We start from the raw sequence: 24,351 nt of genomic DNA on the forward strand, positions 1-24,351 counted from the left end.
TCAGAGTTTTGACTTTAAAGTCAGAATTCGCACTTTAAGTCAGAGTTTTGACTTTAAAGTCAGAATTCGTACTTTAAAGTCAGAGTTTTGACTTTAAAGTCAGAATTCGCACTTTAAAGTCAGAGTTTTGACTTTAAAGTCAGAATTCGTACTTTAAAGTCAGAGTTTTGACTTTAAAGTCAGAATTCGCACTTTAAAGTCAGAGTTTTGACTTTAAAGTCACAATTTGCACTTTAAAGCGAGAATTATAGCACGATGCTAGTATGTTGCTGTTCCCAGAAAAAGGTTTTGCAATTACAGTATATTCTTCTTCTTCTTCTTCTTTTCCTTTGGGCTTTTTCCTTCAGGGGTCGTATTCTAATATTAGTTAATGACTTACATGACTCGTTAACTGTCTCGAGATTCCTTCGTCAGCCTTCCGAGACCAAAAAATGCATCTTTGCGTGGAAACAATTATGGAAATAATAACAATAAACAACAATTTGGCTTGATATTGAAATGAAATTTAAAAAAAATAAATTTATTTTTATTTTAAACTGCCAAAGCTCAACAATAAATATAACTTGAAAGAACAGGGGGCAAAAATATTTTTCTGCCAAATATCAGATTCATCACAGAGTTAATTATAAAAAAATAAAAATGTTCATTATAGTTAGTTTTTATTTTATTTAACTTTTATTCAGTTTATTTGTTTTTACAGCATATTTTTTTTAAGTTTTTTTTATTGTGTTTTTCAGTATTTTTTGTAGTTTTTATTAGTTTTACTATTTATTTATTTAAAATAAATAACAGTATTTGTCGAGGGGAAAAAACTATAAACTAGTATCGTGTAATAAAAGTACATTTTAATTCACAAATGACTGCTTGCCACTCATTCTTCTGTACAGCTGTACAGTAATACCAAAATGAATGCATTTAAAAGAAAAAGGAAAGCTCATGTATTGAAAAAGATGAAAACAAAAGGCCTTTTTTTTTTTAAATGTACTTTCAGTTAGTTTTTTTTTAAATGTACTTTCAGTTAGTTTTTTTTAAAATGTACTTTCAGTTAGTTTTTTTTTTTTAACATTCTTCGTTTTTATTTAGTTAACTTGAGGTGGGGGGGCGTTTACTTTATTTAGTTAGTTTTGGTTAAAAAAAGAAAATAAAAATAATTCACTTTCAAGCTATTTTACACAATTTATATGAGTTAATAATTTGCAAAAGTACTGAGGTTTGATTTGTTACAATAAAAAGACCTAAACTACGTTTAGGCATCAGTTTCTGCCTAAGAGTGACATTATTTTGGATTTGAGCTGCAAGATGACGACTGTCTTTTTCTTTTTCTTTTTTTTTTTGTCCGTGTCCCGCTTCCCAAAGCCTCCCGAGGAGATCTACTCGGCCGGCGACTCCATCGTGATCAAGTTCCGCTCGGACGACACCATCAACAAGAAAGGCTTCCACGTGCGCTACACCAGCACCAAGTTCCAGGACACGCTGCACTCGCGCAAGTGACGAGTGGGGGCCGCAAGGGGCCGCGCGGGGCAGAGGGCCACCCGGAGGGGCCCCAAAGGGAAGCTCCCGCCTACCGCTCGGAAACCTTCGGCCACCACCGCCAATCAGACGCGCCAGAACAGCCGCAAGAGCGCCGCCAAGCGCACCTCAGCTCCCAGGGGCTCCGGCACCCCCCGCAGACTGTGAGGAGTAAAGCCATTCAGCTTCTTTTGACCTTTTGACGACCTTTAGGATCGGGCTTTGGTGGACAGCAGCAGCGGCGGGGGGAGGCGGGGAGTTTATTGACCTGACCCCCCCTCCTCCCATTCTGGTTCATTCTGTTGTTGTTTTTTTGTTACTTTTTTTTTTTTTTTTTTTTTTTAAAGGTGCCTCCTAACGTGGCACAACAAGGAAACCAGTGGATTCTCAGGACCAGTAGGAAATGGCGGACATCAGCCGGATCCATCCCTGCTCTTGTCACGCCGCACCAGACCACCCTCATCATCATCATCATCATCATCATCACGAAGGAACTGCGGAGATGCGGGCCGTGTCGTGGGAGAGGAACAAGTGTCATCATGTGTAACGGGCGACGCGACGGCCGCACTCACTGTTAGCGTTAACAAAAGGAACATAAGGAAGCAGTTTTTCTTATTAAAGGACTAATCAATGAAATGTGGTCCATGGTCTTCTGGTTGGTCATTACTGTACCTCCATGATGTGTAAAGTGTGCGTGTGCGCGTGTGTGTGTGATCTTTGTAAGGGAACATGTGCTTTGTTTTTTTTCTCAGCTCAAACCAGTTAGCACTTTACAGTGAATTGTTCCAAAATCATTGAGCGTCTATGAAATGAATTTTTGTGAAATGCGATGCCAGTTCACTTATTTTTAAATGCATTTTATCTCTCTTATTCAACATTGTTTTTTGTTTCTTTCTTTTTTTTCTCTTTCTTCCCCACTTGCTCCATTTTAGTTCCTCAGGCATACTTGAACATTGTGTGTGCCGTGTGACGTGGGGTAATAAAGAGATGACTTATGTGTCCGTCTTTTTACACTTTTACAGGAGGAAAAAAGACAAATGCCTTTTTAATGCTCTAATGAAGTATTTCTCAAGAACCAAGTGAGCCTGCTTATTTATTGTAGTTGTGACGGTAAATAATGTAAATGGTCAACTGTAGCCTTCTCGTGTTCAATCATTGGTCGTTGAATTATGTACTATTGTTCAAGCAAATCTCTTCTGCGTTTAATTCATATTACAGAAACTGCACGGATAAACAAGTGTGAGACAATCAGTTACTGTACAATATGCCGTAATGTTAATACAACATATATCATCAAATAAATTATTACATAAATTTAATAATTTTCACTCTGTTACTAATAAACGGGCCCATTTGTTCAGCATCTAAAATATTCAACAATAATTAAAAAAAAAAAAAATCTGTTAATTTACTGGTTGGGTTTTAAGATATTGTTAAAAATAGGGGTTTAAACTAAAGTTAGGGTTTTAAATTAAGGATTTTAATTAGGATTTCAAAGTTGTCCAATTAGGGTTCAGCTTTCAAATTAGGGTTTTAAACCAGCGTTTGGCTTTCAAATGGGGAAGATGCCAGGACTTCCGGGTTTCATACATCGGCGCCCTTTCCAGCTCCTGCTGGCCGCGTTACAACAATCGCACCCCCTCCCCTCCCAACCGCGCGCTCCCGACGGGAACGCGCAACCGAGGTGCACTAAGGCGGAGTCACAGCTGATGTGTGAAACCCGGAAGTCCCGCCTCCTCCGTGGCATACAGCCAACCCCATAAGGGTTTTGATTTTGAACTAAGGTCCCGCTTTGAAATTCGAGTTTCAAATGAGGGTTTTACACTAAGGCTTCAAAGTAAGGCGTTGAACGAGGGTTAGGGTTTCAAAGTAGGGTTTTGAACTAGGGTTAGGGTTTTATTTGGATGAGAATTAAGCACACTACAATCCAGAGTTCATATCTTTTTTGTTTCTTTTTTAATATAGATCACTCTTTCTAAAGTTCTATTGCAGTGGTTTGTCAAACATTTGACACCAATATCACCCCAAAACATCCTTAGCTCTTTAAGTACCAATCAATCCTATGATTGCACTGGATTGCAAGTGTACCTAATGAAGTGTCCTTAGAGCTTTGGCTCTTGCCTGGAAACGTTCTCATCAACAATACATTACAATTTAATGCTCAGTCTGAGCGACTTGACTGATAAACGACAGGTCCTGGCTCCATCCAGTGGTCATGTGACCATCACAGCAAAGGTCTCCCCGCCCTCTTCCCCGGCTTTGTTACATAACACTAAAATGAACGTTTGTAATTGAAAAAAAAAATGACTGGAGGCCTTCATGCGCCACCATCCATCACCTGATGTGCGTCTGCATTCAGGGTGTTGCTCACGTCAGCCACGTGAATGACATAAGTGTGAAAAGAGAGGTCACGAAAGGGCATACGCAACTAACTCTCTCGTGTCTCTGCGTGAGAGCATAACTGGAAACATGTGGGAGCAGCATACTAAAGCTTTTAGGAAACACTTTGAAGCCAGAAATCTACAAAAAAAAAAAACATTTTTTTTTTTTTACGTGTGTGTCAAATTTTAATCCAGTCGCCAAAAGAAAATCTGGACCACATTTTGCTTGAAAAGTAACATTCAACAAATGAAACACAAAAATGACACATCCTGTCTCTTAATGAAGAAATCTCACAAAAGGCCAACGTGGTCATGTACAATCCGTTTAGAGCACAAACTTCCCAAAAAGACTTGCAATCAACTCATAAATACATTCAAAAGCTGGAATAAATACAGTACAAAAAGATAACATTCAAAACTATATTTAGAATACATCATTTGAAAAGAGCTGCAGTGGTGGCTGGTCCTATTGAAATGAAATTAACGATGCAATTAATTGCAGTGGCGCGCTGCCAGTTCAATTCGATAAAATGCATGTTGCAATGAGTTTCAGTGAAAATGGTAATGCTCCAATTAAATTTAATTAAAGGTTTAATTAAATGACATTTCGTTTAATGTACGTTGTAATGAACTTGCAGTGGTGGGCTACGGTTCCAATTAAAACAATCAAATAAATAAAAAATAGTGGACAACAAAGTATTAATTGTCATGAAATAAAGAGCTCCATTAATGAGAAACTAATTATTCGTTGCCATGGCAACCCGAGCCAAAAGTCAGCCCAAAAGAGATTATAAATAAGTCTACGTTGTTGTTGTTTTTTTTTATCTAGACTTGCACCAACAATTAACGAGTTCTTCTTCCATAAACGTTGGTACAAACTGGATACAAAAAAGTGTATTTTGTCTAGAAAAAACATTTATATTGTCCCACAAATGAGGCGTTGAAGTCTGTTTTTTTTTTTGCACCTGTACTGAAATATGACATCTTTAACATTCACTGTGAGTGCAACGGGTGCTAATATCAGAAGTCTTCCGCGACAACATTCACGCGAAATACAATTCATCTGTACTTCGGCGGTGCTTCTTCTCTCTGAGAATCACCGCTCGATGACATCATCACGTTTACACGCCCGCAGACAACCAGGCCGCCGACAAGCCCGCGCGGCCCCCCGCCCACCACGCGGCTCCCCCCGCGGCCGCCAGCGCCAGCACGGCGCCGCCGGCCTTCAGCACGCTGCCGGGGGTCCTGCTGAAGTGGGCGGGCGCCGCGCTGGCCAGCGTGGCCACGGTCACGGTCAGGGTGACCAAAATGGAGACGCTGGTGTTAATGGCCACGATCTGGCCGAACTTGGCGAAAGGCACGATGACGCAGAAGAAGAGGGGGAGCGTGGCGATCACCGTGGTAACGGCGCTGGACACTATGGCAACGCCCACATGGTTGACTGCCTCCACGCTGCGCCGCTGCCTCCAAGCCGCGGACTCCTGCCGACAAAAGGCGACATGAATGCCACGCGGTGATGTGGGCCTCGGTTCGTGACGAACGAGCTCCTTCAAAAGGCACTGCGCAAACTTTGAGGCATTATTATCTCCATACCCGAGGGACTTAGATAGGTATGGAGCAATGATATCCAAATAGGAACTGTGTGAAGGAATGCAGGGAAATGGGTGGGTGAATGACAGCTCAAGCTGAAGTACAATAGAAATTTAGGGACGATGGGTGAATGGATGAAAGCTAGACAGGTATGTAGGTAAATAAGAAAGACGGGTGGTGGAGGAATGGTATTATATAGCATTAGATAGGTATGTGGATGAATGATAGATACATAGGTATGTAGATAGATGGGGATAATGGAAGGATTATAGCTAGACGGGCATGTAGGTAAATAGGAAGGACATTAACTAGATAGGTATGTGGATTCATGGAGAAAATAAATTTTAGCTAGATGATATTTTGGTAAACAGGAAAGATGGTAACTAGAGGGAAACTACATTTTAGCTAAGACGGGTATTTAGCTAAATAGGAAAGACGGTAACTAGATAGGTATGTAGATACACAGGGAAAATTGATTTTAGATAGACGGATATTTCGGTAAACAGGAAAGACGGTAACAAGATAGGTATGTTGCTACGCAGGGAGATTTTAGCTAGATAGGTATTTCGGTGAATAGGAATGAAAATGGGTGGATGGAAACTAGACAGGTATGTAGATGAGAAAATCAATGGTTGATGGATAGATGATAGTTGATCTACTGTAGCTATAGATGTACATAAGCAACATTGGTGGATGGTAGGTCAATGGGAATAGTCGTCTGATGGACAAATGACGGCCAGACGGGTATGATGAATGAACTGGGAGCTACTGCAGGTAGAATTGAAAAACAAGATGGCCGCTCCGGTCTTACGCAGCCAAGTCCCGCGGTCGTCGTCGCCGGCGTCTCCCCGGCCAGCACGAATCCTTCCACCAGATGCAGGCAGTAATCCACCGACGATCCGACCAGGATGGACAGCGAAATGGCCTCCACCGCTCCCAACTGCCAGCCCAAGCAGTACATGAGCGCGCCCACCACGCAGACCACACCTGACAAGAGACCACAGTGGCCTAAACGGGCCTGGGCAGCTTGAACGTTTCACGGCCGTACCGAGGATGGTTAGGAGGACCGGAAGCAGCAGGAAAAGATGAGCAGTGAAAACGGAGACGGCCGCCACGCAGATGACGAGGGACAGCAGCAGACTCCAGAGGGCGCTCTCCACACCTGCAGCACACTCCGTTTAACACGCGCACGCCTCGAACCCGATCCCACGCGTACCTATGATCTCCATGAAGATCTGCTTCCAGTGCTCACAAGTCTGGAAGCCCCGCCTCAAGGCCGACGAGCGCGGCAGGGCCGAGAGCTGCTCCTGGATGAACGTCTCCCAGCGGAGGAAGTCGCCGTACGTCTGGAAGGACGACTTGCCCTTGTACGTGGTCTGCAAGCACAAGATGGCGATCGAAGGCGCCCCGAATGGCCGAGCGGCGAGACCTACAGCGGCCGCTCACCGACTCGAAGGCCATGGAGAGCCATCGGACTTTCCCGCCGTGCGTTCCCACCGCCCCGTGGGACATCTGGCCCGGGAGCAGGTTGGGCTCGGGCAGAGCGCGACAGTCCGGATGCAGCAGAGGCAGAACGGACGACAGCTTGTTACCTCCTTGCGAAAAACGCACATTCAAATTCAAAAAACTTTATTTGTCCTCACAGTCCGAATGCAGCAGAGGCAGAACGGACGACGGCGTGTTGTGTCCTTGTAAAAACACACATTCAAAACCAGGGGACAATTAAAGGCACACAGAGCAGTAGGTAATAAAAAATACAATCATTAGTTAAACATAAACAATCAAACTAATAATGTTTAAAATGCTAAAATACAGAAGGTAGCATTACTGCCAAAGATAAAAGTAAAACAAAGAAATAAGGGAAAAAATAAGATGAGTGAGAGAGTAAGAGAAAAGAATGGTATGAGAAGAGCGATTAAAAAAATTAATTGAAGTATTCAAAGTGTTTTCAAAGTTTTGGATTGTTTTGTTGTCCAATTGAGGTTTTCCACATACGTAAAGGATCTTTTGCTTTTGCTTTTGCTTTTTTTTGTGACACCATCATGTGTCAAAGACAAAAAAACATGTTACAGTTCCATCCACTTACTGTTCTTAAAAAAAATAGAATCAGTGAAGGCTGGTATTTTTGGATCTCACTCTGCCTCATCTATCTTTCCTTCCTTCCTTTAGTCTTTCCTCTGGTCTTTTGGCGTCTCCCTAATCTGTTGTAATTGAGATGTTTCTGGGGTTGGCGAAAGAATCTGGTTTTGTAAATCTGTGGGTTGTAGGTGGAGTCTGGTCGGTGCTGGATTTCACTTTCATCTTTCTTTCCTTTGATCCTTCCTCTGGTCTCCTGACAACTTCACAACTCTGGCGTGACTGACGCACACGCATGCACACATACGCACGCAAGAAAAAAAGCGTTATGATGCTGACATGAGCTCTAAAAAAAAACGGGGGGAAAAAAACGTAATTAAATAATTAATACATAAATAAATCAAATTTTCTAACTTTGTCGAAGGTCAAAAACTTCAAGGGGAGTTAATACTTTCACAAGGCCTCCATACAAACAAAAATACGCATGCATGTATAAAGACGGTATTATTGTTACGGTTTTATGTTTTAGTGAACGGTACTGTTTGCGGAGTTGTTTGTTAAATGATTGAATTATTGGACATTTTTTGCATTAAATACGAATCACGATCACTTTGAAGTAAAATAAATATAAGGCCCACCATAAATACTTTGTCAACTAAAGATGCAAGCAGCTTGTTGTTGTTCGTTACCTGAAGGCAGGCACTGCGCTCCTCCGGGCTTGACGAGTTGTTTATTTGCGCTCACAGCTTTGCAAATCTTGCAAAGGTGTCCCATTTCCTGGAAAATGTCAAAATCCGGATCCAGTACGACGTTGCCCTTGTTGGGGAGATAAATAAAGACAAGCTTGACAGGATTCTATTGAGCGACAAGCAATTAGGACGCCGTAGCCTCACATTGTCTCCAATAACGTGATTGGCTGTACGCTCGGTGCGATTCACTCCCAAAATGCCAAAGACCACGAAGACCATAGCGCCCGTGTCGACCAGAGGACGCGCGGCCGGCCGGCCGCAGGTGCCGCCTGTGCACGGGTTGAAGCCAAACATCTTGGATGCGGCCTCTGGTGTCGCAGAGGCGGAATCTTCGATGGCAGCGCGCAAAAAATCAGCATGAGGACAACGTGGGAAAGCTGCCTCAGTCTCACCTGCGGGAAGAGGAACGTAAAAGCTTCCTCGTGCGGGTCCGTCGGGCGAGCTACTGATGCCGCAGCCAGGCGGGCTTACGCACACTCGAGTCGGATGAGGCCGCAGTTTGTGCTGGGCAAAACGCAGTTTCCTATCAAGTCAGAAGAAAAGATTACGAGTTAATGTCATCGACTACAAATTTTAATCATTCACTCCCAGCCATATTCACTGAAGCAACCCCCTTCGCTCCCAGGTGATTTACTGGATGGATTTTGACTGACTTTGCAGGGTCCACACAATATTGTGTTCTATTGCTATAAAAACATGGAACCTACCAAAAGAAAGATTAGAGTCTCTTCTTTGATCCGGAAAAAAAGTATATTTGTATCTGTTTCCGTTTTGCAGCAATTAGTTTTGGATTATAGCTAAGTGTCATCGATATTCACAATCCAGGTGAAAACACTGTCAAAAAGAGCTTGTTGCAACATGGCTGATCTCTTATACTCTGCTGCCACCTGCTGGCCGTTTTTTTAATAATAAATACCATTGCTTTGAGCTACCTCTTCATGTCAGAAGCTGCATCAAAGCCTTTTGTATGCTCTAGCATTTAAAAAACACACACATAAAAACGTATAAATACGTTTTTGGGAGTAGATGACCAAGTTTTTTATTTTGTATTCGTTTGAAAAAAATATATTGTTATTGACAGTGACTGATCAATGTCTACCTGCTGTGCTGCTGCGCTGACGCCGCCGCGTAAAAGGAAAACTCGGGCATCCAGCTGTGGCGACCGTCACATGACCCAGACGTGATCATCCAGCTGGGGTACGGGTAGTAGTCGTGGGACACGCACACCGTCATTCTTCGAGTGTAGTTGCGCCACGGATGACTAAAAGCCTGAAGAAGACATTTTCTCTCTTAAAGGCACATTAAACATGGAGAGGGTGTAGCAGAAGTGGAGGACTGCTGCTAAGTGTTTGAATTAAGCTGCTTAAAGGTTTACATTTACTGCAAAATTGATGCTAATTTGTTTAGCTAGCGGAAGTTCATAAGACAAAATTCATGTGTTTGTTTGGGTTAAACACACAATGTTTGTTTCTGATGATTAGATTCACCCAAGGCTAAAAGTAAAAAAAATTCCAAGAAACTAATTTTTTGTCCAGAAAAAAACAAATAGATTTTACATTTTATTTTTCAGGATGTTTGGTTTTTTAAGAAAAGTAAATTTTTAAGATTTATTTATTTATTTGAGAAACAAAATTAAAAATATTTCGAGTAACAAATCTGATTTTTTCAGAAAAAAAGTGTCATATTTGTTCCAAAATACTAGACGATGTGTCGTTTGTTTTGTTTTTGAAACAAAGTTAGTTTTTTTGTCGTGTGCGTTAACGCACTGAAAACACACTAATTGGCCACTTCATGAAACAAATGCCATATTACATTTGGATTATGCGTTCATGAAAATCAAGAAAAGGAGTGGTAACGTGTGGACTAGAATTGCATTTTCCAGGACAAAAAAAAAACTGATTTGATGGGAAAAAATATATATACACAATCTTGATACAGTCACAATACTTCAAGAAATAATAAAAAAAAAAGAAAGAAGGATTTTACGTTTTATTTTTCAAGAAATATGTTGTTTGTTTTTTAGTATTTTAGAAAAAAATATATATATATTTCGAGTAACAAATCAAAATTTTCCAGAAAATACTTAATCTCGATGATGCGTCTTTTGTGTTGTTTTGAAACAAACTTTTGGATTACGCTTTCATGAAAATCAGGAAAAAAGAGAGTGGCAACATGCAACATGAGTGGACTAGACTCGAATTTAGTCGCAACTCGACTTTTGACTTTTGAAAGTCAAAGTTCCATCCCTTCCATCTCTGGTGTGGTGCATTGCGTGCTGACCTGAAACGAAGACACCTGCTCGTGCTCCGTGCCGCACGGCGTCCATGGGGCAGGAGCGCTGGCGTTGAGCGAGAAGCGGTAAACGCTGATCGAGCTTCTCAGCTCCAACTTTGATATAAACACTGTGATTAAAAAGCCTGAAAAAACAAAAGAGTGCAATGTCATGCCTGAAAACAAACTGCTAGTCTATGGCTTGGTACCACAGTAACCATTCTGCTATCCATCAATCCAGATCCTAACCACTACCATTCATTTCTACATAAATACCTACCAACCTGCTAACCAACAGCAAAGTAACTAACTTGGAAACGCTTACTAGAACATCTGAAGTTTGTTTGAGGGGTTGATCAGTCACTTTAAAAATGGTGGCAAGTGTGTGCTGGCTGTTGACTTACCAACGCCAATTCAGGGGAGGGTGTGCACACTTGTGCAACCACATCATTTCAGTTTATTTTACTTGACTTTGAAAATATTTTTTTGGTGTTATAATCACAAAATGTTGGGAAAATATGCATCATTTGATCAAACTGCTTTCTCTGTCCGAGCTGCTACTGAATGGAATCTCACACCTGTTTACATCAGAAATCTAGACACATACATTACATTTAAGCTCCAACTTAAAAAATGGTCAACTGATCATCAGAAATGTCAACCCTAATACTTCCTGTATTTGTTTCTCCCTGGTTGGTTTTAATGTACATTTTAGAAAATGTATTGCTTTTGTTATGAAAATGTCATTTTAACATCTTAATAGTATTTTCATGATTGTATTGTTATTGTTGTGCATTTTATTATTTTATTTGACTAAGGTGACATTTATGATCTGTCTCGGGACTGCAAATGAAAAATAGCCTTTTGGCTAATTCTGGCATATTTACTGAAATGTTTATTAATATGTACTGTCCCTGATACAAATCAATCAATCAATCAAACAGGGGTGTGTAGACTTTTTATAGCCGCTGTAGCTACCTACTTGTCTGCCATTATAACTTCATGCAAACCCATAACCATATAAAAAAAAAAAAAAGGACCTATTTTGTAATACATTGTATGAAGATAATAACTTTGTTGGGGGGAAAAAAAGGTTTCTAGTTGAATACATTTTTTCTCAGAATAATCCAAATGGATTGATCATATTTTGGATTCGAGCTCTTCACTTAGCCTATTTACCCGTTTGGTTGATGTTTGTGTTTGGAGGTGCACTTGAGGTGTCTGCTGTGCTGCGAGCCTGCTGATGCGTGGACGTCCCGAATGTTGACCAGGAGGTGTGACTGGACAAAGGGTGCGGCTTCTCCATGAATACACCTGAAGAATATATATATTTTTATATTTTGTTTGTTTGCAGTTTCCATGCAGCTATCGCCGGAAGTATCTCACCTGAGCACATGGGGCAGGAGATCCCTTGACTGCTGAGGTTGCTCCTGAGAGCCAGAAGAGTTTGGAGGTTTGTGTTCTGGCGGAACAGCAAGGGGGCGTGGGAGGCTGGTCTCAGCAGACAGCAACAGCCCGCAGATAACAGCAAAACCACCAGGAAGACGCCTGGGCGACAATCATCGTGAACAATACATTTGTGTGCCATGGAGCAGGTTTGGACCGATAAGACTTGAGGAAGTCTCTCATCATCCCCATAATAAGCGGTACACATTTTGACGCAAAGTGTGGGGTGGTGGGTGGGGTTGTCCTTTTTGTCAAAAACATGTAGGAAAACATGAATCTTAATACATTTTTAAATGGTTAACAATCAAACAAATAAAATGAGCCACCAAAGTACATGGCTTGTTTGGGTCATATTAGTGTTAATTTCGTTAACAAAAACGAAATAAAAATATTTTCGTCAACACACATTTTTCACCAAAAGAAAACTAGACTCGAGTAAAACCACCATTAATACACAATAACTGCGACTAAATCAGTGTAAATTTAGACGAGACGAAAATGTGGCTCACTTAATTAGAGTAAAATCTATGGACATTTTAGTTCAAATAGAAATTATGATTTTATAAAAAATAAAAACCTAAAGAGAGACCTCGCTGTTCACCACAAAGACATTGTGGTAGATTAACGAAAAGTTTGGTGGTGGTTGTTTATAACGTAACATTAATCCAATAGCTATAACGGTTCCAACAATAATGCTAACGAATGCTAGCTGGCTAACTTACTAGCTTGTAGCATGGAGTCATAATAGCCACAACGTAACATTAATCCAACGGCTATAACGTTCCAACAATAACGCTAACTAATGCTAGCTGGCTAATTTACTAGCTTGTAGCATGGACTCATAATAGCCACAACGTAACAATAATCCAACAGCTATAACATTCCAACAATAACGCTAACTAATGCTAGCTGGCTAACTACTAGCTTGTAGCATGGACTCATAATAGCCACTTGTTGATATACTGTAATTGTGTGTGAAGTTGTTTTAAATCAAAAAGATGAGAGACATTTTTATGTGAAGTAGTTTTAGATCAGATATGTTCACATATTAGCTGCTGAGAAAAAAGAAAAAAAAAGTAAAACGATAAAATAGTTGTCCTGACTAAAACGTTGACAGTTTTTCTTGACTAAAACTTGATGAATAAAATTATGTTTTCTTGGACTAAAATAAAGACTAAATAGTCGACTAAAAGGTGACGAAATTAAAACGAGACAAGGTTGACTAAGTACGATAAAAACTAACAAGTGTGATTTAAACTGGACTTAAACTGAGACTTAATTTAAAAATGGCTGATAAAATTAATACTAGTCCATATGTCTGTTTCCGACAATCTTAAGACAATCTTAAAAAAAAAAGCCACTGCTTTTGCAACATATACACTATGCCTCTGGAAATTTCCATCCCATTTCATTCTGTGATTGCCTTACCCAGAACAGTTTTCCTCCTGTCCACAGCTGGCCGGACCACAAAATGCTGGAGGGCCCACTGAAGCTTTATGCTGACCACACCTTGATGATGATGCCCCGCAGGGTTCGTTGGTGCCTCCACCGACAGGGAAAGAACGCCCGCGTCCCCATCTGCCTCCGGGGAATCTGTCTCGACACACAGACGACAAGCGCAATCGCGGACGTGTGCGCGAGCGGCCTTTTACGAGCCTGTTCCAGATGATAATCTCACCTGGCTCCATCTCCACTGACAGCAGCGCCACGTCGTCGTCCTCGTCCGACAGAGGGCCGTGGCTCGATGACAGGCTCCCAAACGACTTGCAGCTTGTGAGGGAAGAGGTCGTTTAGGGAAAGAGACAGCTGAGGGGATTAGATGTCAGGCCATTTCTTTTCTTCTTCTTTTTTTATTTTTATTTTTTTTTACATATTTCTGTGAGCCAGAGAAACTAAAAAGCATCAATTTGTGAATGTGACTGTGTGTTGGTAGTATATTAACATAGTAATTATTAATCAAAAATACCGTATATGGTGGAGGGAGATGATTGACATGTAAACATTAGAAAAAATGACGACGCAAATTGTAATAATATTGGCAATACTATTAACAATTCAAGTCAAGATCAAAACTCAAGACTACAATCAGCCAAAAAAAAAAAAAAAAACTAGCATCAATGTTCCGGTAAGTAAAACACTTAAAGTTGAACACAAGCGGTTGCAAATTATGCAGAGAGAATTGTATTATGGATTTTACAGTATTTCCTCTCTGAAAAATGACTAATGTTATATATTTTTTATTTAATATATCTTAGTTGTGATGGTTTTCTTCCGTGTTTCAAATTTACAATCAAATTTACATGTAGTGTAGTCCATTTGTATGTGCTGTACTGCCGCCTGGTGGCCAGTTATGGTTGTATGTATTTATAACGTTAAAGTATCAATATGAGAAGGCGGCCATTTTGCCACTTGCTGTGGAGTGAAAATGACATCACAGTTGTTTAAGTAGGGTGACCAAACATCCTCTTTTGAGATGATATTCGGTAGGACAGACCATTTTCTTATGTCCTGTTCGGGCGTCCGGGGTTTTTATAAATTCATGAAAATGTCCAGTTGGCATTGCGTGACTAATAGGAGGTGAAGCAAGTGACAAAATGGCCGCCTGAGATGGATAAAAACGGCTGGATTTTGTTTCGGAACTCATATTCCACAAATGTAATATTAATCAAAATGTCATGTTTAGACCAGTGAGGTCACATATAACAAATTATTGTCAAGAAATGTTTCAGGATGACTTTCCCCTTTAAATATGGAAGAATTGCTATTATCCTAAATTATTCTAAAAAAAATTGACACATTTTTTTTTTGCTTTTGTGTTTTGGGATGCTGGAATAAAATAATGGGATTTCCATTAATTTCATTGGAGAAATGTTTCGTACCACTTGAGTTATACTATTGATAATAATAATAATAAAAAACATGTGACACATTCAAAACATTTGGTTGTTTTGTTTTCGCACAAACACAATTCTCTCACCAGTGGAACCCGTCGTGCTCGTGAGGCTCCACCCACTGCGTCCAGATACACAAGGCGGCCGGCATCAGCACGCAAACCCAAAGCCAACAACAGCTGACAATGAGAGCCATGAATAGGCCAAAGTCATGCACAGCTGGGATCTGTGTTAAAAAACAACAACAACAACAACCTTAAAACGTTCACTTTCTATTCAAGCAGGGAAGAGAGAGAAAATTGGACGGGTCTGCTATGATTACTTTGGAGAAAGCGTTGGCAGCGTAGGCGGCCGCCGTGGTGAAGGAGGTGAGGAAAGTGGCTCGGCCTGCCGTCTTGATGGTGTAGACCATCCGCTGCGGCGGATGACCAAGATGGGCCGCCTGTCTGAAGGTGTTGATGAACACAAATACATCATCCACCCCTGAGCGAAGAAGCAAAGAAAATTACAGGCTTTCTTTCCCCCCCATCCACTTCCGAATTGCATTCATTTCTCGTACCGATTCCGATAATGACAAAGGCTGCCACTCCGTTGAGAATCCCCAGGTACCTCACGCCGAACACCACGTGGTACAAGAAAAGAGCCATCAGGCAACTCAAACCGATGCTGGCCAATCCGAAGAACGTCAGAAAGGCTACACGGAAGAGAGAATGACAAACAATCACACACCAGTCCTTTTGTATTTTGTGCCATGTCAAGTGGGGGGGAAAAAATATCCTTGGATGTTTGCATCCTTGAATTTTGAGTGCGTTTTGGCCTCTTGAGGGCAGTGTGGTGCCGTGCATCCATGGTGTACACACTTAAAGTGAGTACAGAAGAAAGTTGCGATTGAATACCATTAAAATAACTCGTTTCTCACACATTGGGAAGAATTTGTGCCTTTGCGTAGTGTTATCTCACCCGTGGCTATGTATTCCCATAAAATTTGTGTGTGGATATTCGTTATTTGAAGTAAAAACACTCCCGAATTTGATGCTAACTTCCTGTTAGCATTTGAATGGGATCCTCCCTTCGAATTTAGCATTAGCGCTAAGCTAGCGATGTTTTAAAAACGAAGCATGTTTTGCATTTAAATATACAGTGGATGTAATTCTTAAAGTCGTGTGTTCAGTTTTACAGTTAACTCCAACTGCGGTGTCATTAAACACCTTAAAGGACGCTTGGGGACAACAGAATAAACAGAATAACATACGCTACATACTTGCTAGTGCTTAATGCTACGCAAGCAAAGTGGTGCATTCAAGGTACTTTTACACAGTGTCGGAAACTTCGGTTTTCTTCGACGTTAACGTTTTGAGGGGAAAATAATCGGTCAATTGGCCAATTGTTTTGGCCGATGTTTGAAGGCCGATTATAATCGGTCGGGCCCTAGTTACTATGACTGATACCAGAGAAAGAGGTCAGGATGTAGACCAGCACAGTAATGCAGACTCCACTGATGACTGCCAGCATCATATCATTCCTGAAGGTGCGCCTCACTTCATGGTCGAACAGCTCCGTTCCGCCGTAGAGAACTTTCACCTGACTGACAGCAGCAAGACAGCGTGAGAGGAAGAACGAGCGTAACTGTCATCACAATGACAAAACTTCTTCTGACCTGGTGGACTGCTTGGCCAGGATCTCTGCATACTGCACCACAAAGTTCTTGAAGTGGCTCCTCTGCTCGTCGGCTCGGTCCTGGACCGAGTAGTAGGAAGGGAGAGGGGCGCCGAAGTGGATTTCGCTACGTAATAGGGAGGAGGAGAGATGCTCGGGGGAGAGCCTTTCATCCACGTACCAGTAGAACTGAGGGTGGGTGATGGCCAGACTCAGTGAACCTGCAGGGAAAACTTAAGTAAGGCGGACTCGGCGCTGCTGGTTTTGATTTGGGGTAGTACCACAGGAAACTACAACAACAACGCCAAATTAAACAAACGATTAATTGAGCAATGCAGGGTGTCTGCAGGTATCAGCAAGTCTAATTTAATGCTTTTTAACGCTGATTAATGCAACTTTCGCGATTAATCGTAAATTAATCTCATGCTATGCCAGTACTAAATGTAAGATAAAACATTTCAGAAGCTTTTCATACTCATTAATTAACATAAAAGTGGACAAATAGGATTACCAAATACATATGTGGAGGTATCTTTTCATGTATCTTTTTGCTTGAAACTTTTTAGCACAACTGTAAATGTACAAATGCTAAACATTGCTCAGTGACACAAAAATGCTATGAATCATCAGCAAAATTCCCATGCAAATATCAAAACAATTGCCACAGTATTTCAGATTTTATGGGCATTAAGCCTTTGTCTCAGCATACATTGCGCTATGCGTGTGTGAACTTTCAAGCACAACTGTAAATAATTCATGAAGTTATTTGAAGTTAAAAAAAATATATATATTAAACAGTTAAAAGGAGTGTAAACATTGAGACATACATTTGTGTTGAGGCAATTTTCTGCCACTAGGTGGGGTTAGTGTTTCATGTTGGACATTGGTGACAGGAACTGTTTTCGTTTCAAATTCAGAGCAAATGGTATTTGGAACATGAAGCCACTCGTGGACTCCAGGCCATTTTGGTCATTGTGAATTACAACAATTAACCGCCGATATAATTTTACTATCTCATAGGGCTGTACAATTAATTGAAATTCAATTACAATTTCAATTATTACACTCCACAATTACAAAATCAGCATATTCAAAAAAAAAGATTTTTAATACAAATTTTTGAGTTTGATACATTTGCACCTTTTTAAAATTTTACATTTTGTTTGCCCACCGATAGGCCGTCAGAACGTTAAGGGTTAAACATTTTCTTGTTTTGTACCAAAAAATAAATGATCGAAGCTTCACCCCAACTTAAAGTTTTTGCCAACATAAATAAATATGATTGTAAATATGTATTATTATAAATTCAGTTTGGTCCAAAAGGAACTTACATAATTATAGTGTTTCTATTTATTTTTTTAAATTGGTCTTAATATTTTTAAATACTTAAACATTTTCTTGTTTCGTACCAAAAAATAAATAATCGTGAATAATCATGATTTCAATTATTGCCAAAATAATTGTGATTATTATTTTTTTCCATAATTGAGCAGCCCTATTTTCTCATAAAACAATCACATTTTTCAACATAATGGGCTGATTAACTGGTTATTTTTATTTATTTTTTATTTATTTTTTATTTATTTTTTATTTATTTTTGCAAAATTTCAGAATAATAATAAAATAAATATCGTCGGCCCTAGTATTTAGTTAAGTGAAAAAGGGGCATCAACGCGGTGTTCAAAGAATGCTTCGGTGTGCTCACCTCGTATGTCAGCCAGATCGGGACCCATGCCGTCGTAGTAGATCTTCCCTCCTCGCTCGCTGGGGTAGAGATACGACAGGAGCGAGCTGGGTGGCGAGCAGTACGACGGCCCAAGCGGAAGGTCCCTCAGCACCTCCATGGGCTTCCAGCAGAACTGAGGGAAGCGCGGGTGCTGCATGAGGAGGCGCTCCACCTCGTGGATGGTGCGCAGGCGCTCGGGGGTGAAGATGTTGCGCTCGCCCTCGCCCTGAGCGACAAACACCAGCTCGATCCGCCACAGGGCCCGACTCTGGAGGTAGTTGTCGGGAGCCAAGCGCCGTCTCCGGCCGGGGGACCCTCGATCGCCCGTCGCCGAGGCGTCCTCCAGTGTCCCGTTGCTGACCAGCTTCTCCATCAGTAGCTCCCGCAGGGCCTCGGCCTCGCCGCTGTCCGAGTCCCGCCTCCGTCTGTCCCAGGAGCCCAGCTGGGTCTTCACCGCCATGGCCAGGGCGTCGAAACGCTCTGCGGAGAAGTGACTGTGGACCTCAAAGGCACTGTAGGAGAGGTCGATGTCCAGCGGTGGCCAGTAGAGGAGCATGAAGGCAAACAAGGTGCAAGGCAGGAGGACAAACCCCACTAGGACCGCCCCGCTGGCCCAGGGGCGGGTGTAGACCCAGGCCACGGCCTTCCACGGCCCCCATACCAACCCATGTCTCAAACCTCCAACCGCCGCCACCTCCACTTGCTCTTCCTCGCCTTCTCCACAGGTTGTATGAAACAACGGCGCCTCATCGTCCACGTCCATCATTGGCGTCTGGAAGTAAGAAGACCAAAGTCACTTGTGCACAGTAAATTCTGTAGAGTAAATTTGACTCTATTTAGAGTGGGACCAAATAGACTCCGTTTTAGAGTAGGCTAATATTTATACTTGGAAGAGAGTAAAAAAAAAAAAAGAATTGGAAAAAATTAAATAAAAGTCACTCAATGGTTGAGGAACGAACTCACGACCTTCAGCTTGGGAGACACGCAGCTACTGATGTGTGCTCATGTTTTTATTTTATTTCGTTAAATAGTTTTTTTACATTTTAGTTTGAGTTTTTCATTAACTCATTTGCTCCCAAAAACGTCTAAAAATGTTTGATTTTAAATATTGCCATGGTCCCAAAAACGTATTTATAGATTTTGTAATGTGTTTTTATGCTAGAGCATACGGAAGGCTTTGATGCAGCCTATGAACTGAAGAGAATGCTTGAAGCAATGGTAGCTATTACAAAAACGGCCAGCAGGTGGCAGCAGAGCATAAGAGATCGACCAGGGCCATGTTGCAAAAAGCTGAGATTTGTGAATCATGATGAAACATAGCTGTATTCTAATGCTAATGCTAAAAAAAACGGAAACAGAAATATACTTTTTTTCCTGATGAAAGAAGAGACTCTAATCTTTTTTTTGGGAAGGTTCCATGTTTTTTTTTTATATAGCAATAAAACACAATATTCTGTGGGCCTTACAAAATCAGTCAAAAATCCAGTAAAGGAGTTGGGAGCGAAGGGGGTTGCTTCAGTGATGGCTGCGAGTGAATGAGTTAAAATAACCTTGGTCATGATGGTGGTAGTCGGGAGGGCTAATTATTTAGCGGTGGTACTTTTGAGAACCACAGATTTGCACAATATAACATGACAAATCATGCGCTCCGCCCGTGAACCGACAGGACGAGCCGTTCTTGCGTTCCCGCTTCAAAAGCGATAACAAGATATTCTAACGTAAGACACTTTGAGCCCGACAGGCGCGCTGTGACGGTGCGACTTCAGTGCTGTCGCTCCGGCTGCCAGCGGAGACGCGGCGGTCCGTAAAGTAATGTGCCGGCTGCCTTAACGAGATTGTGTTTAGTGCCTGCCACCGTTGTTCAACACTTCCATTTTTCAGCACGCCTTAGCAAGTCCATTTGTAAGCTTTGCAAGAGTGAGCAAAATAAATAAATAAAATGCCTCCATTTATACGAGTAATCATCATGCCTACGATCGGCATTATATTCGCTATCCATCCATTTTCTATGCCGCTTATCCTCATTAGGGTCGCGGGTGTGCTGGAGTCTATCCAAACGGGGGTCCGCCTTAAGATTCGATTAGAAGGTTTTGGAGATACGCCATATTTTTGTTTGGAAAAAAAGTGATAATATTGGTATTCTCTTTATGCTGTAACTTAGATGAGAGGCTTTATCTGTCTTTTCCAGCATGTTCATAATCGTATTCTGCCATTTTTGATGCATTTCAGTGAAAGTTGTCAATCGATATTGCAGAGAGTCTTCTATATGCAAATCATGTTTCATTTGAAAATCTAGCACAAGATATGAAAATTATTAACAGTAAACAAATGCAAAAACAGGTCACATCAACGCACAAGCACTATTTTGTAACGATTGGGTACATTTTGTAATTGTTAAAGCACATTTTATCAATCAATGGGTAAAAGTAAAAACTAGAGCCAATTATTTATTGTTTTTATTTTGTTTTATTTTGTATTTTTTTCTGTGTTTCGGAATTTTTTTCCACCCGTTTTTAATATATTTTTGGTAATTAAAAATATCACAAAAACGGGGGGAGGGGTATCCAGAAAATTAGGGGGGGGGGAATAATTTTTTAAAAAGAAAAAGAATCAAGGAAAGAAAGAAAGAAAGAAGTAGAAAAAATATGGAAAAAGAATCAGAAAAAGCTTCCTTACTTCATTTAAACCCCAAAACATGTAAATAAATGTTTTAATATTTTGTCCTTCACACCCAAAAACGCATTTCTACGTTTTTCCTGTTTTTTATGCAAGAGCATACAGAAGGCAGAAAAATCCCGAAAAATTAGGGTAAACAAATTATATTAAAAAATAAAACTTAAAAAAATAAGGAAAGAAAGAAAGAAAGGGGAAAAAAATCAGGAAAAATAATCAGCAAAGCTTCCTTACCTCCTTCACCCCCAAAAACGTATTCCTACGTTTTTTCAGTTTTTTTTAATGCGAGAGCATACAGAAGGCTTTGATGCAGCTTCTGACATGAAGAAGTGGCTTAAAGCAATGGTAGTTATTACAAAAAACGGCCAACAGGTGGCAGCAGAGTATAAGCGATCAACCAGGGCCTTGCTTTGTGTTTTCACCAGCAATGTGATGAAACTTAGCTATATTCTAATGCTAAATGCTGCAAAACAGAAACAAATATATAATTTTTTCCTGAAAAAAGAAGAGACTCTAATCTTTCTTTTGGTAGGTTTCATGTTTTTAATAGTAAGAGAACACAATTTTCTATGGGCCTTGCAAAATCAGTCAAAATCCAGTAAAACAGCCCGGAGCGAAGAAGATTGCTTCAGTAAATGATAATAATGATCGTTGGGAGATATGACATATGTAACATATTTTTGTCATGATTTGCATTACTATTCAGATGATCTAAATCCCAGACAGTAGTTGTGAAACTCTTCTTTTATTTTAAATGTCTTGTTTTATATGTATTGCTTCTCTTGTCAGTTATTGTTTTGCTCGATTGCAATGTCAATCAACATACATTGAAGGATGAAATCATGATGCACAAGCAGTTTATTTATTCGCTGTTGCTTCATGTTTTGTATCAAGCGCAGTACCAAAAACATGCTACAAAAATTATTTTATTTTTTGTGTATGTGGAGTTAGAGCCTATCAATGGCATTCCCTTTCATTTCAATGGGGAGAGATGCGCCAATGTACCTAAAAATGAATAAATAAAATTGAACTAAGCAATTAGAGGGGAAAAAAACAGTAACCAGTCAACAGTAAAGTGAGAGGTCACGCTGAGCGCCTTTCGACAACATTCATGACCTTTCCTCACACCCATTTGCTCTCATTTGCACCTCAATTTTGTGCACACTTCCACTCAGGACAACTCCTTCTCATGTTCGGAGGCAGAGGTACAAATATGACATGATGCTCTTAGCACGTCAAGCCACTTAATGAAGCACTTACATTAAGGCCGATGAAAGGAGGGTGTCGGGGTCTCATGGGGGTCCATTCAGGCCTTGCGGGTCCACTTGCGATGCGCGCTTTGCGGCATCATCCCCTCCTGCTGCTCCTGAAAGGTGTCGCTTATAAAAACCGGAAGTCATCAAGACTAAAACTCCTCCAAGAAAAAGATTGGGCTTTCCTTTTTTTTTTTTCTCTCCTTTTTTTTTTCTCCCCAATTTAGTCTTACTCCTCTCTTCACCTCGCCGCCGGTCGTCCAGGCGACAGAGTCAGTGAGACATTTCTTCCCTTCTCTCTCTTTCGCTCTCTCGTGGCTTTGTTCTGAGTGGAAGGCAGGCGAGGAACGTACCAAAGCATTTGTGCGCACACTGCAAGCAGAGAGCCAACAAAAGGATGACGGGAAGAATAAAAAATACTTCACATGGTTTCACAACCAGATTCAACTGATTAGTGTGAAAATGAGCTGTTTAGTGGGGATTTGACAGGGGAGAACCCCCCCCCCCAGCCCCCCCCCCCCCTTTGTATCTTAGCTGAGTTGGTACCATCCGGTCCGTTCACGCTTCATGAGGGCGTGCTCTAAAAAAAAAAAAAGGTGATCACAATGATTGGCTATAGTGGGACACAAAGTGCAAATAATTTGGCATCATCATGTGGAATATGAGTTTATTAGCGAGAGGTTTATTTATTGGTGGGGGGGGGCTGTGCGTGTGCGTGGAGCTCATTGTGGGCCCGCTTTTCCCTGCAGCGCCACTCATCCAACATTAATGACTCGAGCACGAGCAAACGATCCGTCAGCTCACTTCGCAGCCGTTAGTCCTGCGGATCGGCTTGACATCAAGTAGTGTTGATCAGTGGACTCAAAAACACATCGTGGCCAACCGAATGTGCAATAACATGGTAGGGTGATAAAATGGCGGATCTTCCTGTATATAAAATAAGGATAGATTATCGGCTTATTATCTTTTATCAAAATCTGATGGCCGATAAAAGGTAAAGCTAAAATTATTTTAACTCATTCACTGCCATACATTCACAAAAAATATATATATATATATATATTATAAAAATTAGGGGCAAGAGGCGATTAATTTTTTTATTGTAATTAATCACATGACTTCACTAGTTAACTCACGATTAATCACAAATTTGACATCTGTTCTAAATGTACAATGAAAAAATTCTAGGTTTTCATACCCTTGTTAACAAAAGTGGGAAAAAATGTTAAACTAATAAAAATAGTTAAAATAATTTTTTGACGTTTAGAGCCGTCAATGGCAGTGAATGAATTCTTTTTTTAAAAAGAGAAAAAAAACTATTAAATATTCGGGGCGTTAGGCAATTAAAGTTTTTAATCGTAATTAATCACATGACTTCACTAGTTAACTTAAAAGTGGGAAAAAAGCGTTAAACTAATAAAAATAGTTTCAATAAAATGTTGACGTTTTATAGCTGTCAATGGCTCATTCACTGCCATTGACGGCTATCAACGTCAAAAATTAATTTGAACTATTTCTATTAGTTTAAAAAAAATCCCCACTTTTGTTAACAAGAGTATGAAAACCTAGAATTGTTTTTATTGTACATTTAGAACAGATAACATTTGTGATTAATCATGAGCTAGATATTGAAGTCAAGCGATTAATTAATATGAAAATTTTTAATCACCTGACGCGATTTTAAAAAACAAAAGAAAATTAGGGTCATTAGGCGATTAATATTAGTAATTGGAATTAACCGCACGACTTCAGTAGTTAACTTACGACTAATCACAAATGTTATATCTGTTTTAAATGTACAATAAAAAATTCTAGGTTTTCATACACTAGTTGACCAAAGTGGGAATTTTTTTTTTTTAACTAATACGTCTATAGCCGTCATTGGCACTGAATGAGTTAAATGACAACTGTGAATAGGAAGAATGCAGTTGCGGATATCTGAAATGTTCTTTTTGACGATCTGCATCATCCAGTGCAGCCGTTAAAAGGCCATAAAAAGCTAACTCCACCACTGTTTGCAAAGATTATTGCGTTGGCGGAGATGAACTACTGATTACATAAACAAATGAATCACAATTTGTTGTCACCGATTGCTGTTAACTAATAAATGGCTCTATTAGGCCGGTTCTA

The 24,351-nt window shown here is 40.5% G+C and overlaps 2 protein-coding genes across 2 annotated transcripts in view; one reads left to right on the forward strand and one right to left on the reverse strand.

Annotated features, from left to right (window-relative positions):
* bmp1a (bone morphogenetic protein 1a) overlaps positions 1–2,506 on the forward strand; it is a 41,721-nt gene extending 39,215 nt beyond the window's left edge. Inside the window, exon 21 of the mRNA XM_086075695.1 lies at positions 1,357–2,506. Within this exon, the coding sequence (XP_085931821.1) occupies positions 1,357–1,491 (135 nt within the window). The 3' untranslated portion in view covers positions 1,492–2,506. The remainder of the gene's footprint in view (positions 1–1,356) is intronic.
* A 748-nt stretch (positions 2,507–3,254) lies between these two features.
* Positions 3,255–22,523, reverse strand: disp3 (dispatched RND transporter family member 3). The gene is made up of 21 exons (XM_086076948.1): positions 22,229–22,523; positions 18,275–19,067; positions 16,571–16,790; positions 16,362–16,498; positions 15,473–15,607; positions 15,236–15,396; positions 15,000–15,139; positions 13,701–13,792; positions 13,451–13,615; positions 11,963–12,124; positions 11,756–11,890; positions 10,586–10,722; positions 9,405–9,574; positions 8,698–8,828; positions 8,450–8,634; positions 8,246–8,372; positions 6,927–7,075; positions 6,697–6,856; positions 6,529–6,642; positions 6,292–6,467; positions 3,255–5,371 (listed from the first exon to the last, which is right to left on the reverse strand). The coding sequence occupies exons 1-21, from the start codon at positions 22,262–22,264 to the stop codon at positions 5,012–5,014; spliced, it is 3,885 nt and encodes a 1,294-aa protein (XP_085933074.1). The 5' UTR covers positions 22,265–22,523; the 3' UTR covers positions 3,255–5,011.
* Positions 22,524–24,351: the final 1,828 nt, after the last annotated feature.

Source organism: Leptonotus elevatus, chromosome 5, assembly GCF_054856555.1.
Source record: "Leptonotus elevatus isolate MCC_2025b chromosome 5, RoL_Lele_1.0, whole genome shotgun sequence".
Lineage (NCBI taxonomy): Eukaryota > Metazoa > Chordata > Actinopteri > Syngnathiformes > Syngnathidae > Leptonotus > Leptonotus elevatus.

What these genes read in the sequence shown, in the direction of transcription:
- disp3 (XM_086076948.1), bottom strand. Translation starts at nt 22,264, where the DNA reads ATGAGACCCCGACACCCTCCTTTCATCGGCCTTAAT. An exon ending in CAGGAGGAAAACTGTTCTGG is followed by an intron (nt 12,125 to 13,450) that starts GTAAGGCAATCA and finishes ATTGTCGCCCAG; the next exon opens with GCGTCTTCCTGGTGGTTTTG. An exon ending in CGACCGCGGGACTTGGCTGC is followed by an intron (nt 5,372 to 6,291) that starts GTAAGACCGGAG and finishes TTTTGTCGGCAG; the next exon opens with GAGTCCGCGGCTTGGAGGCA.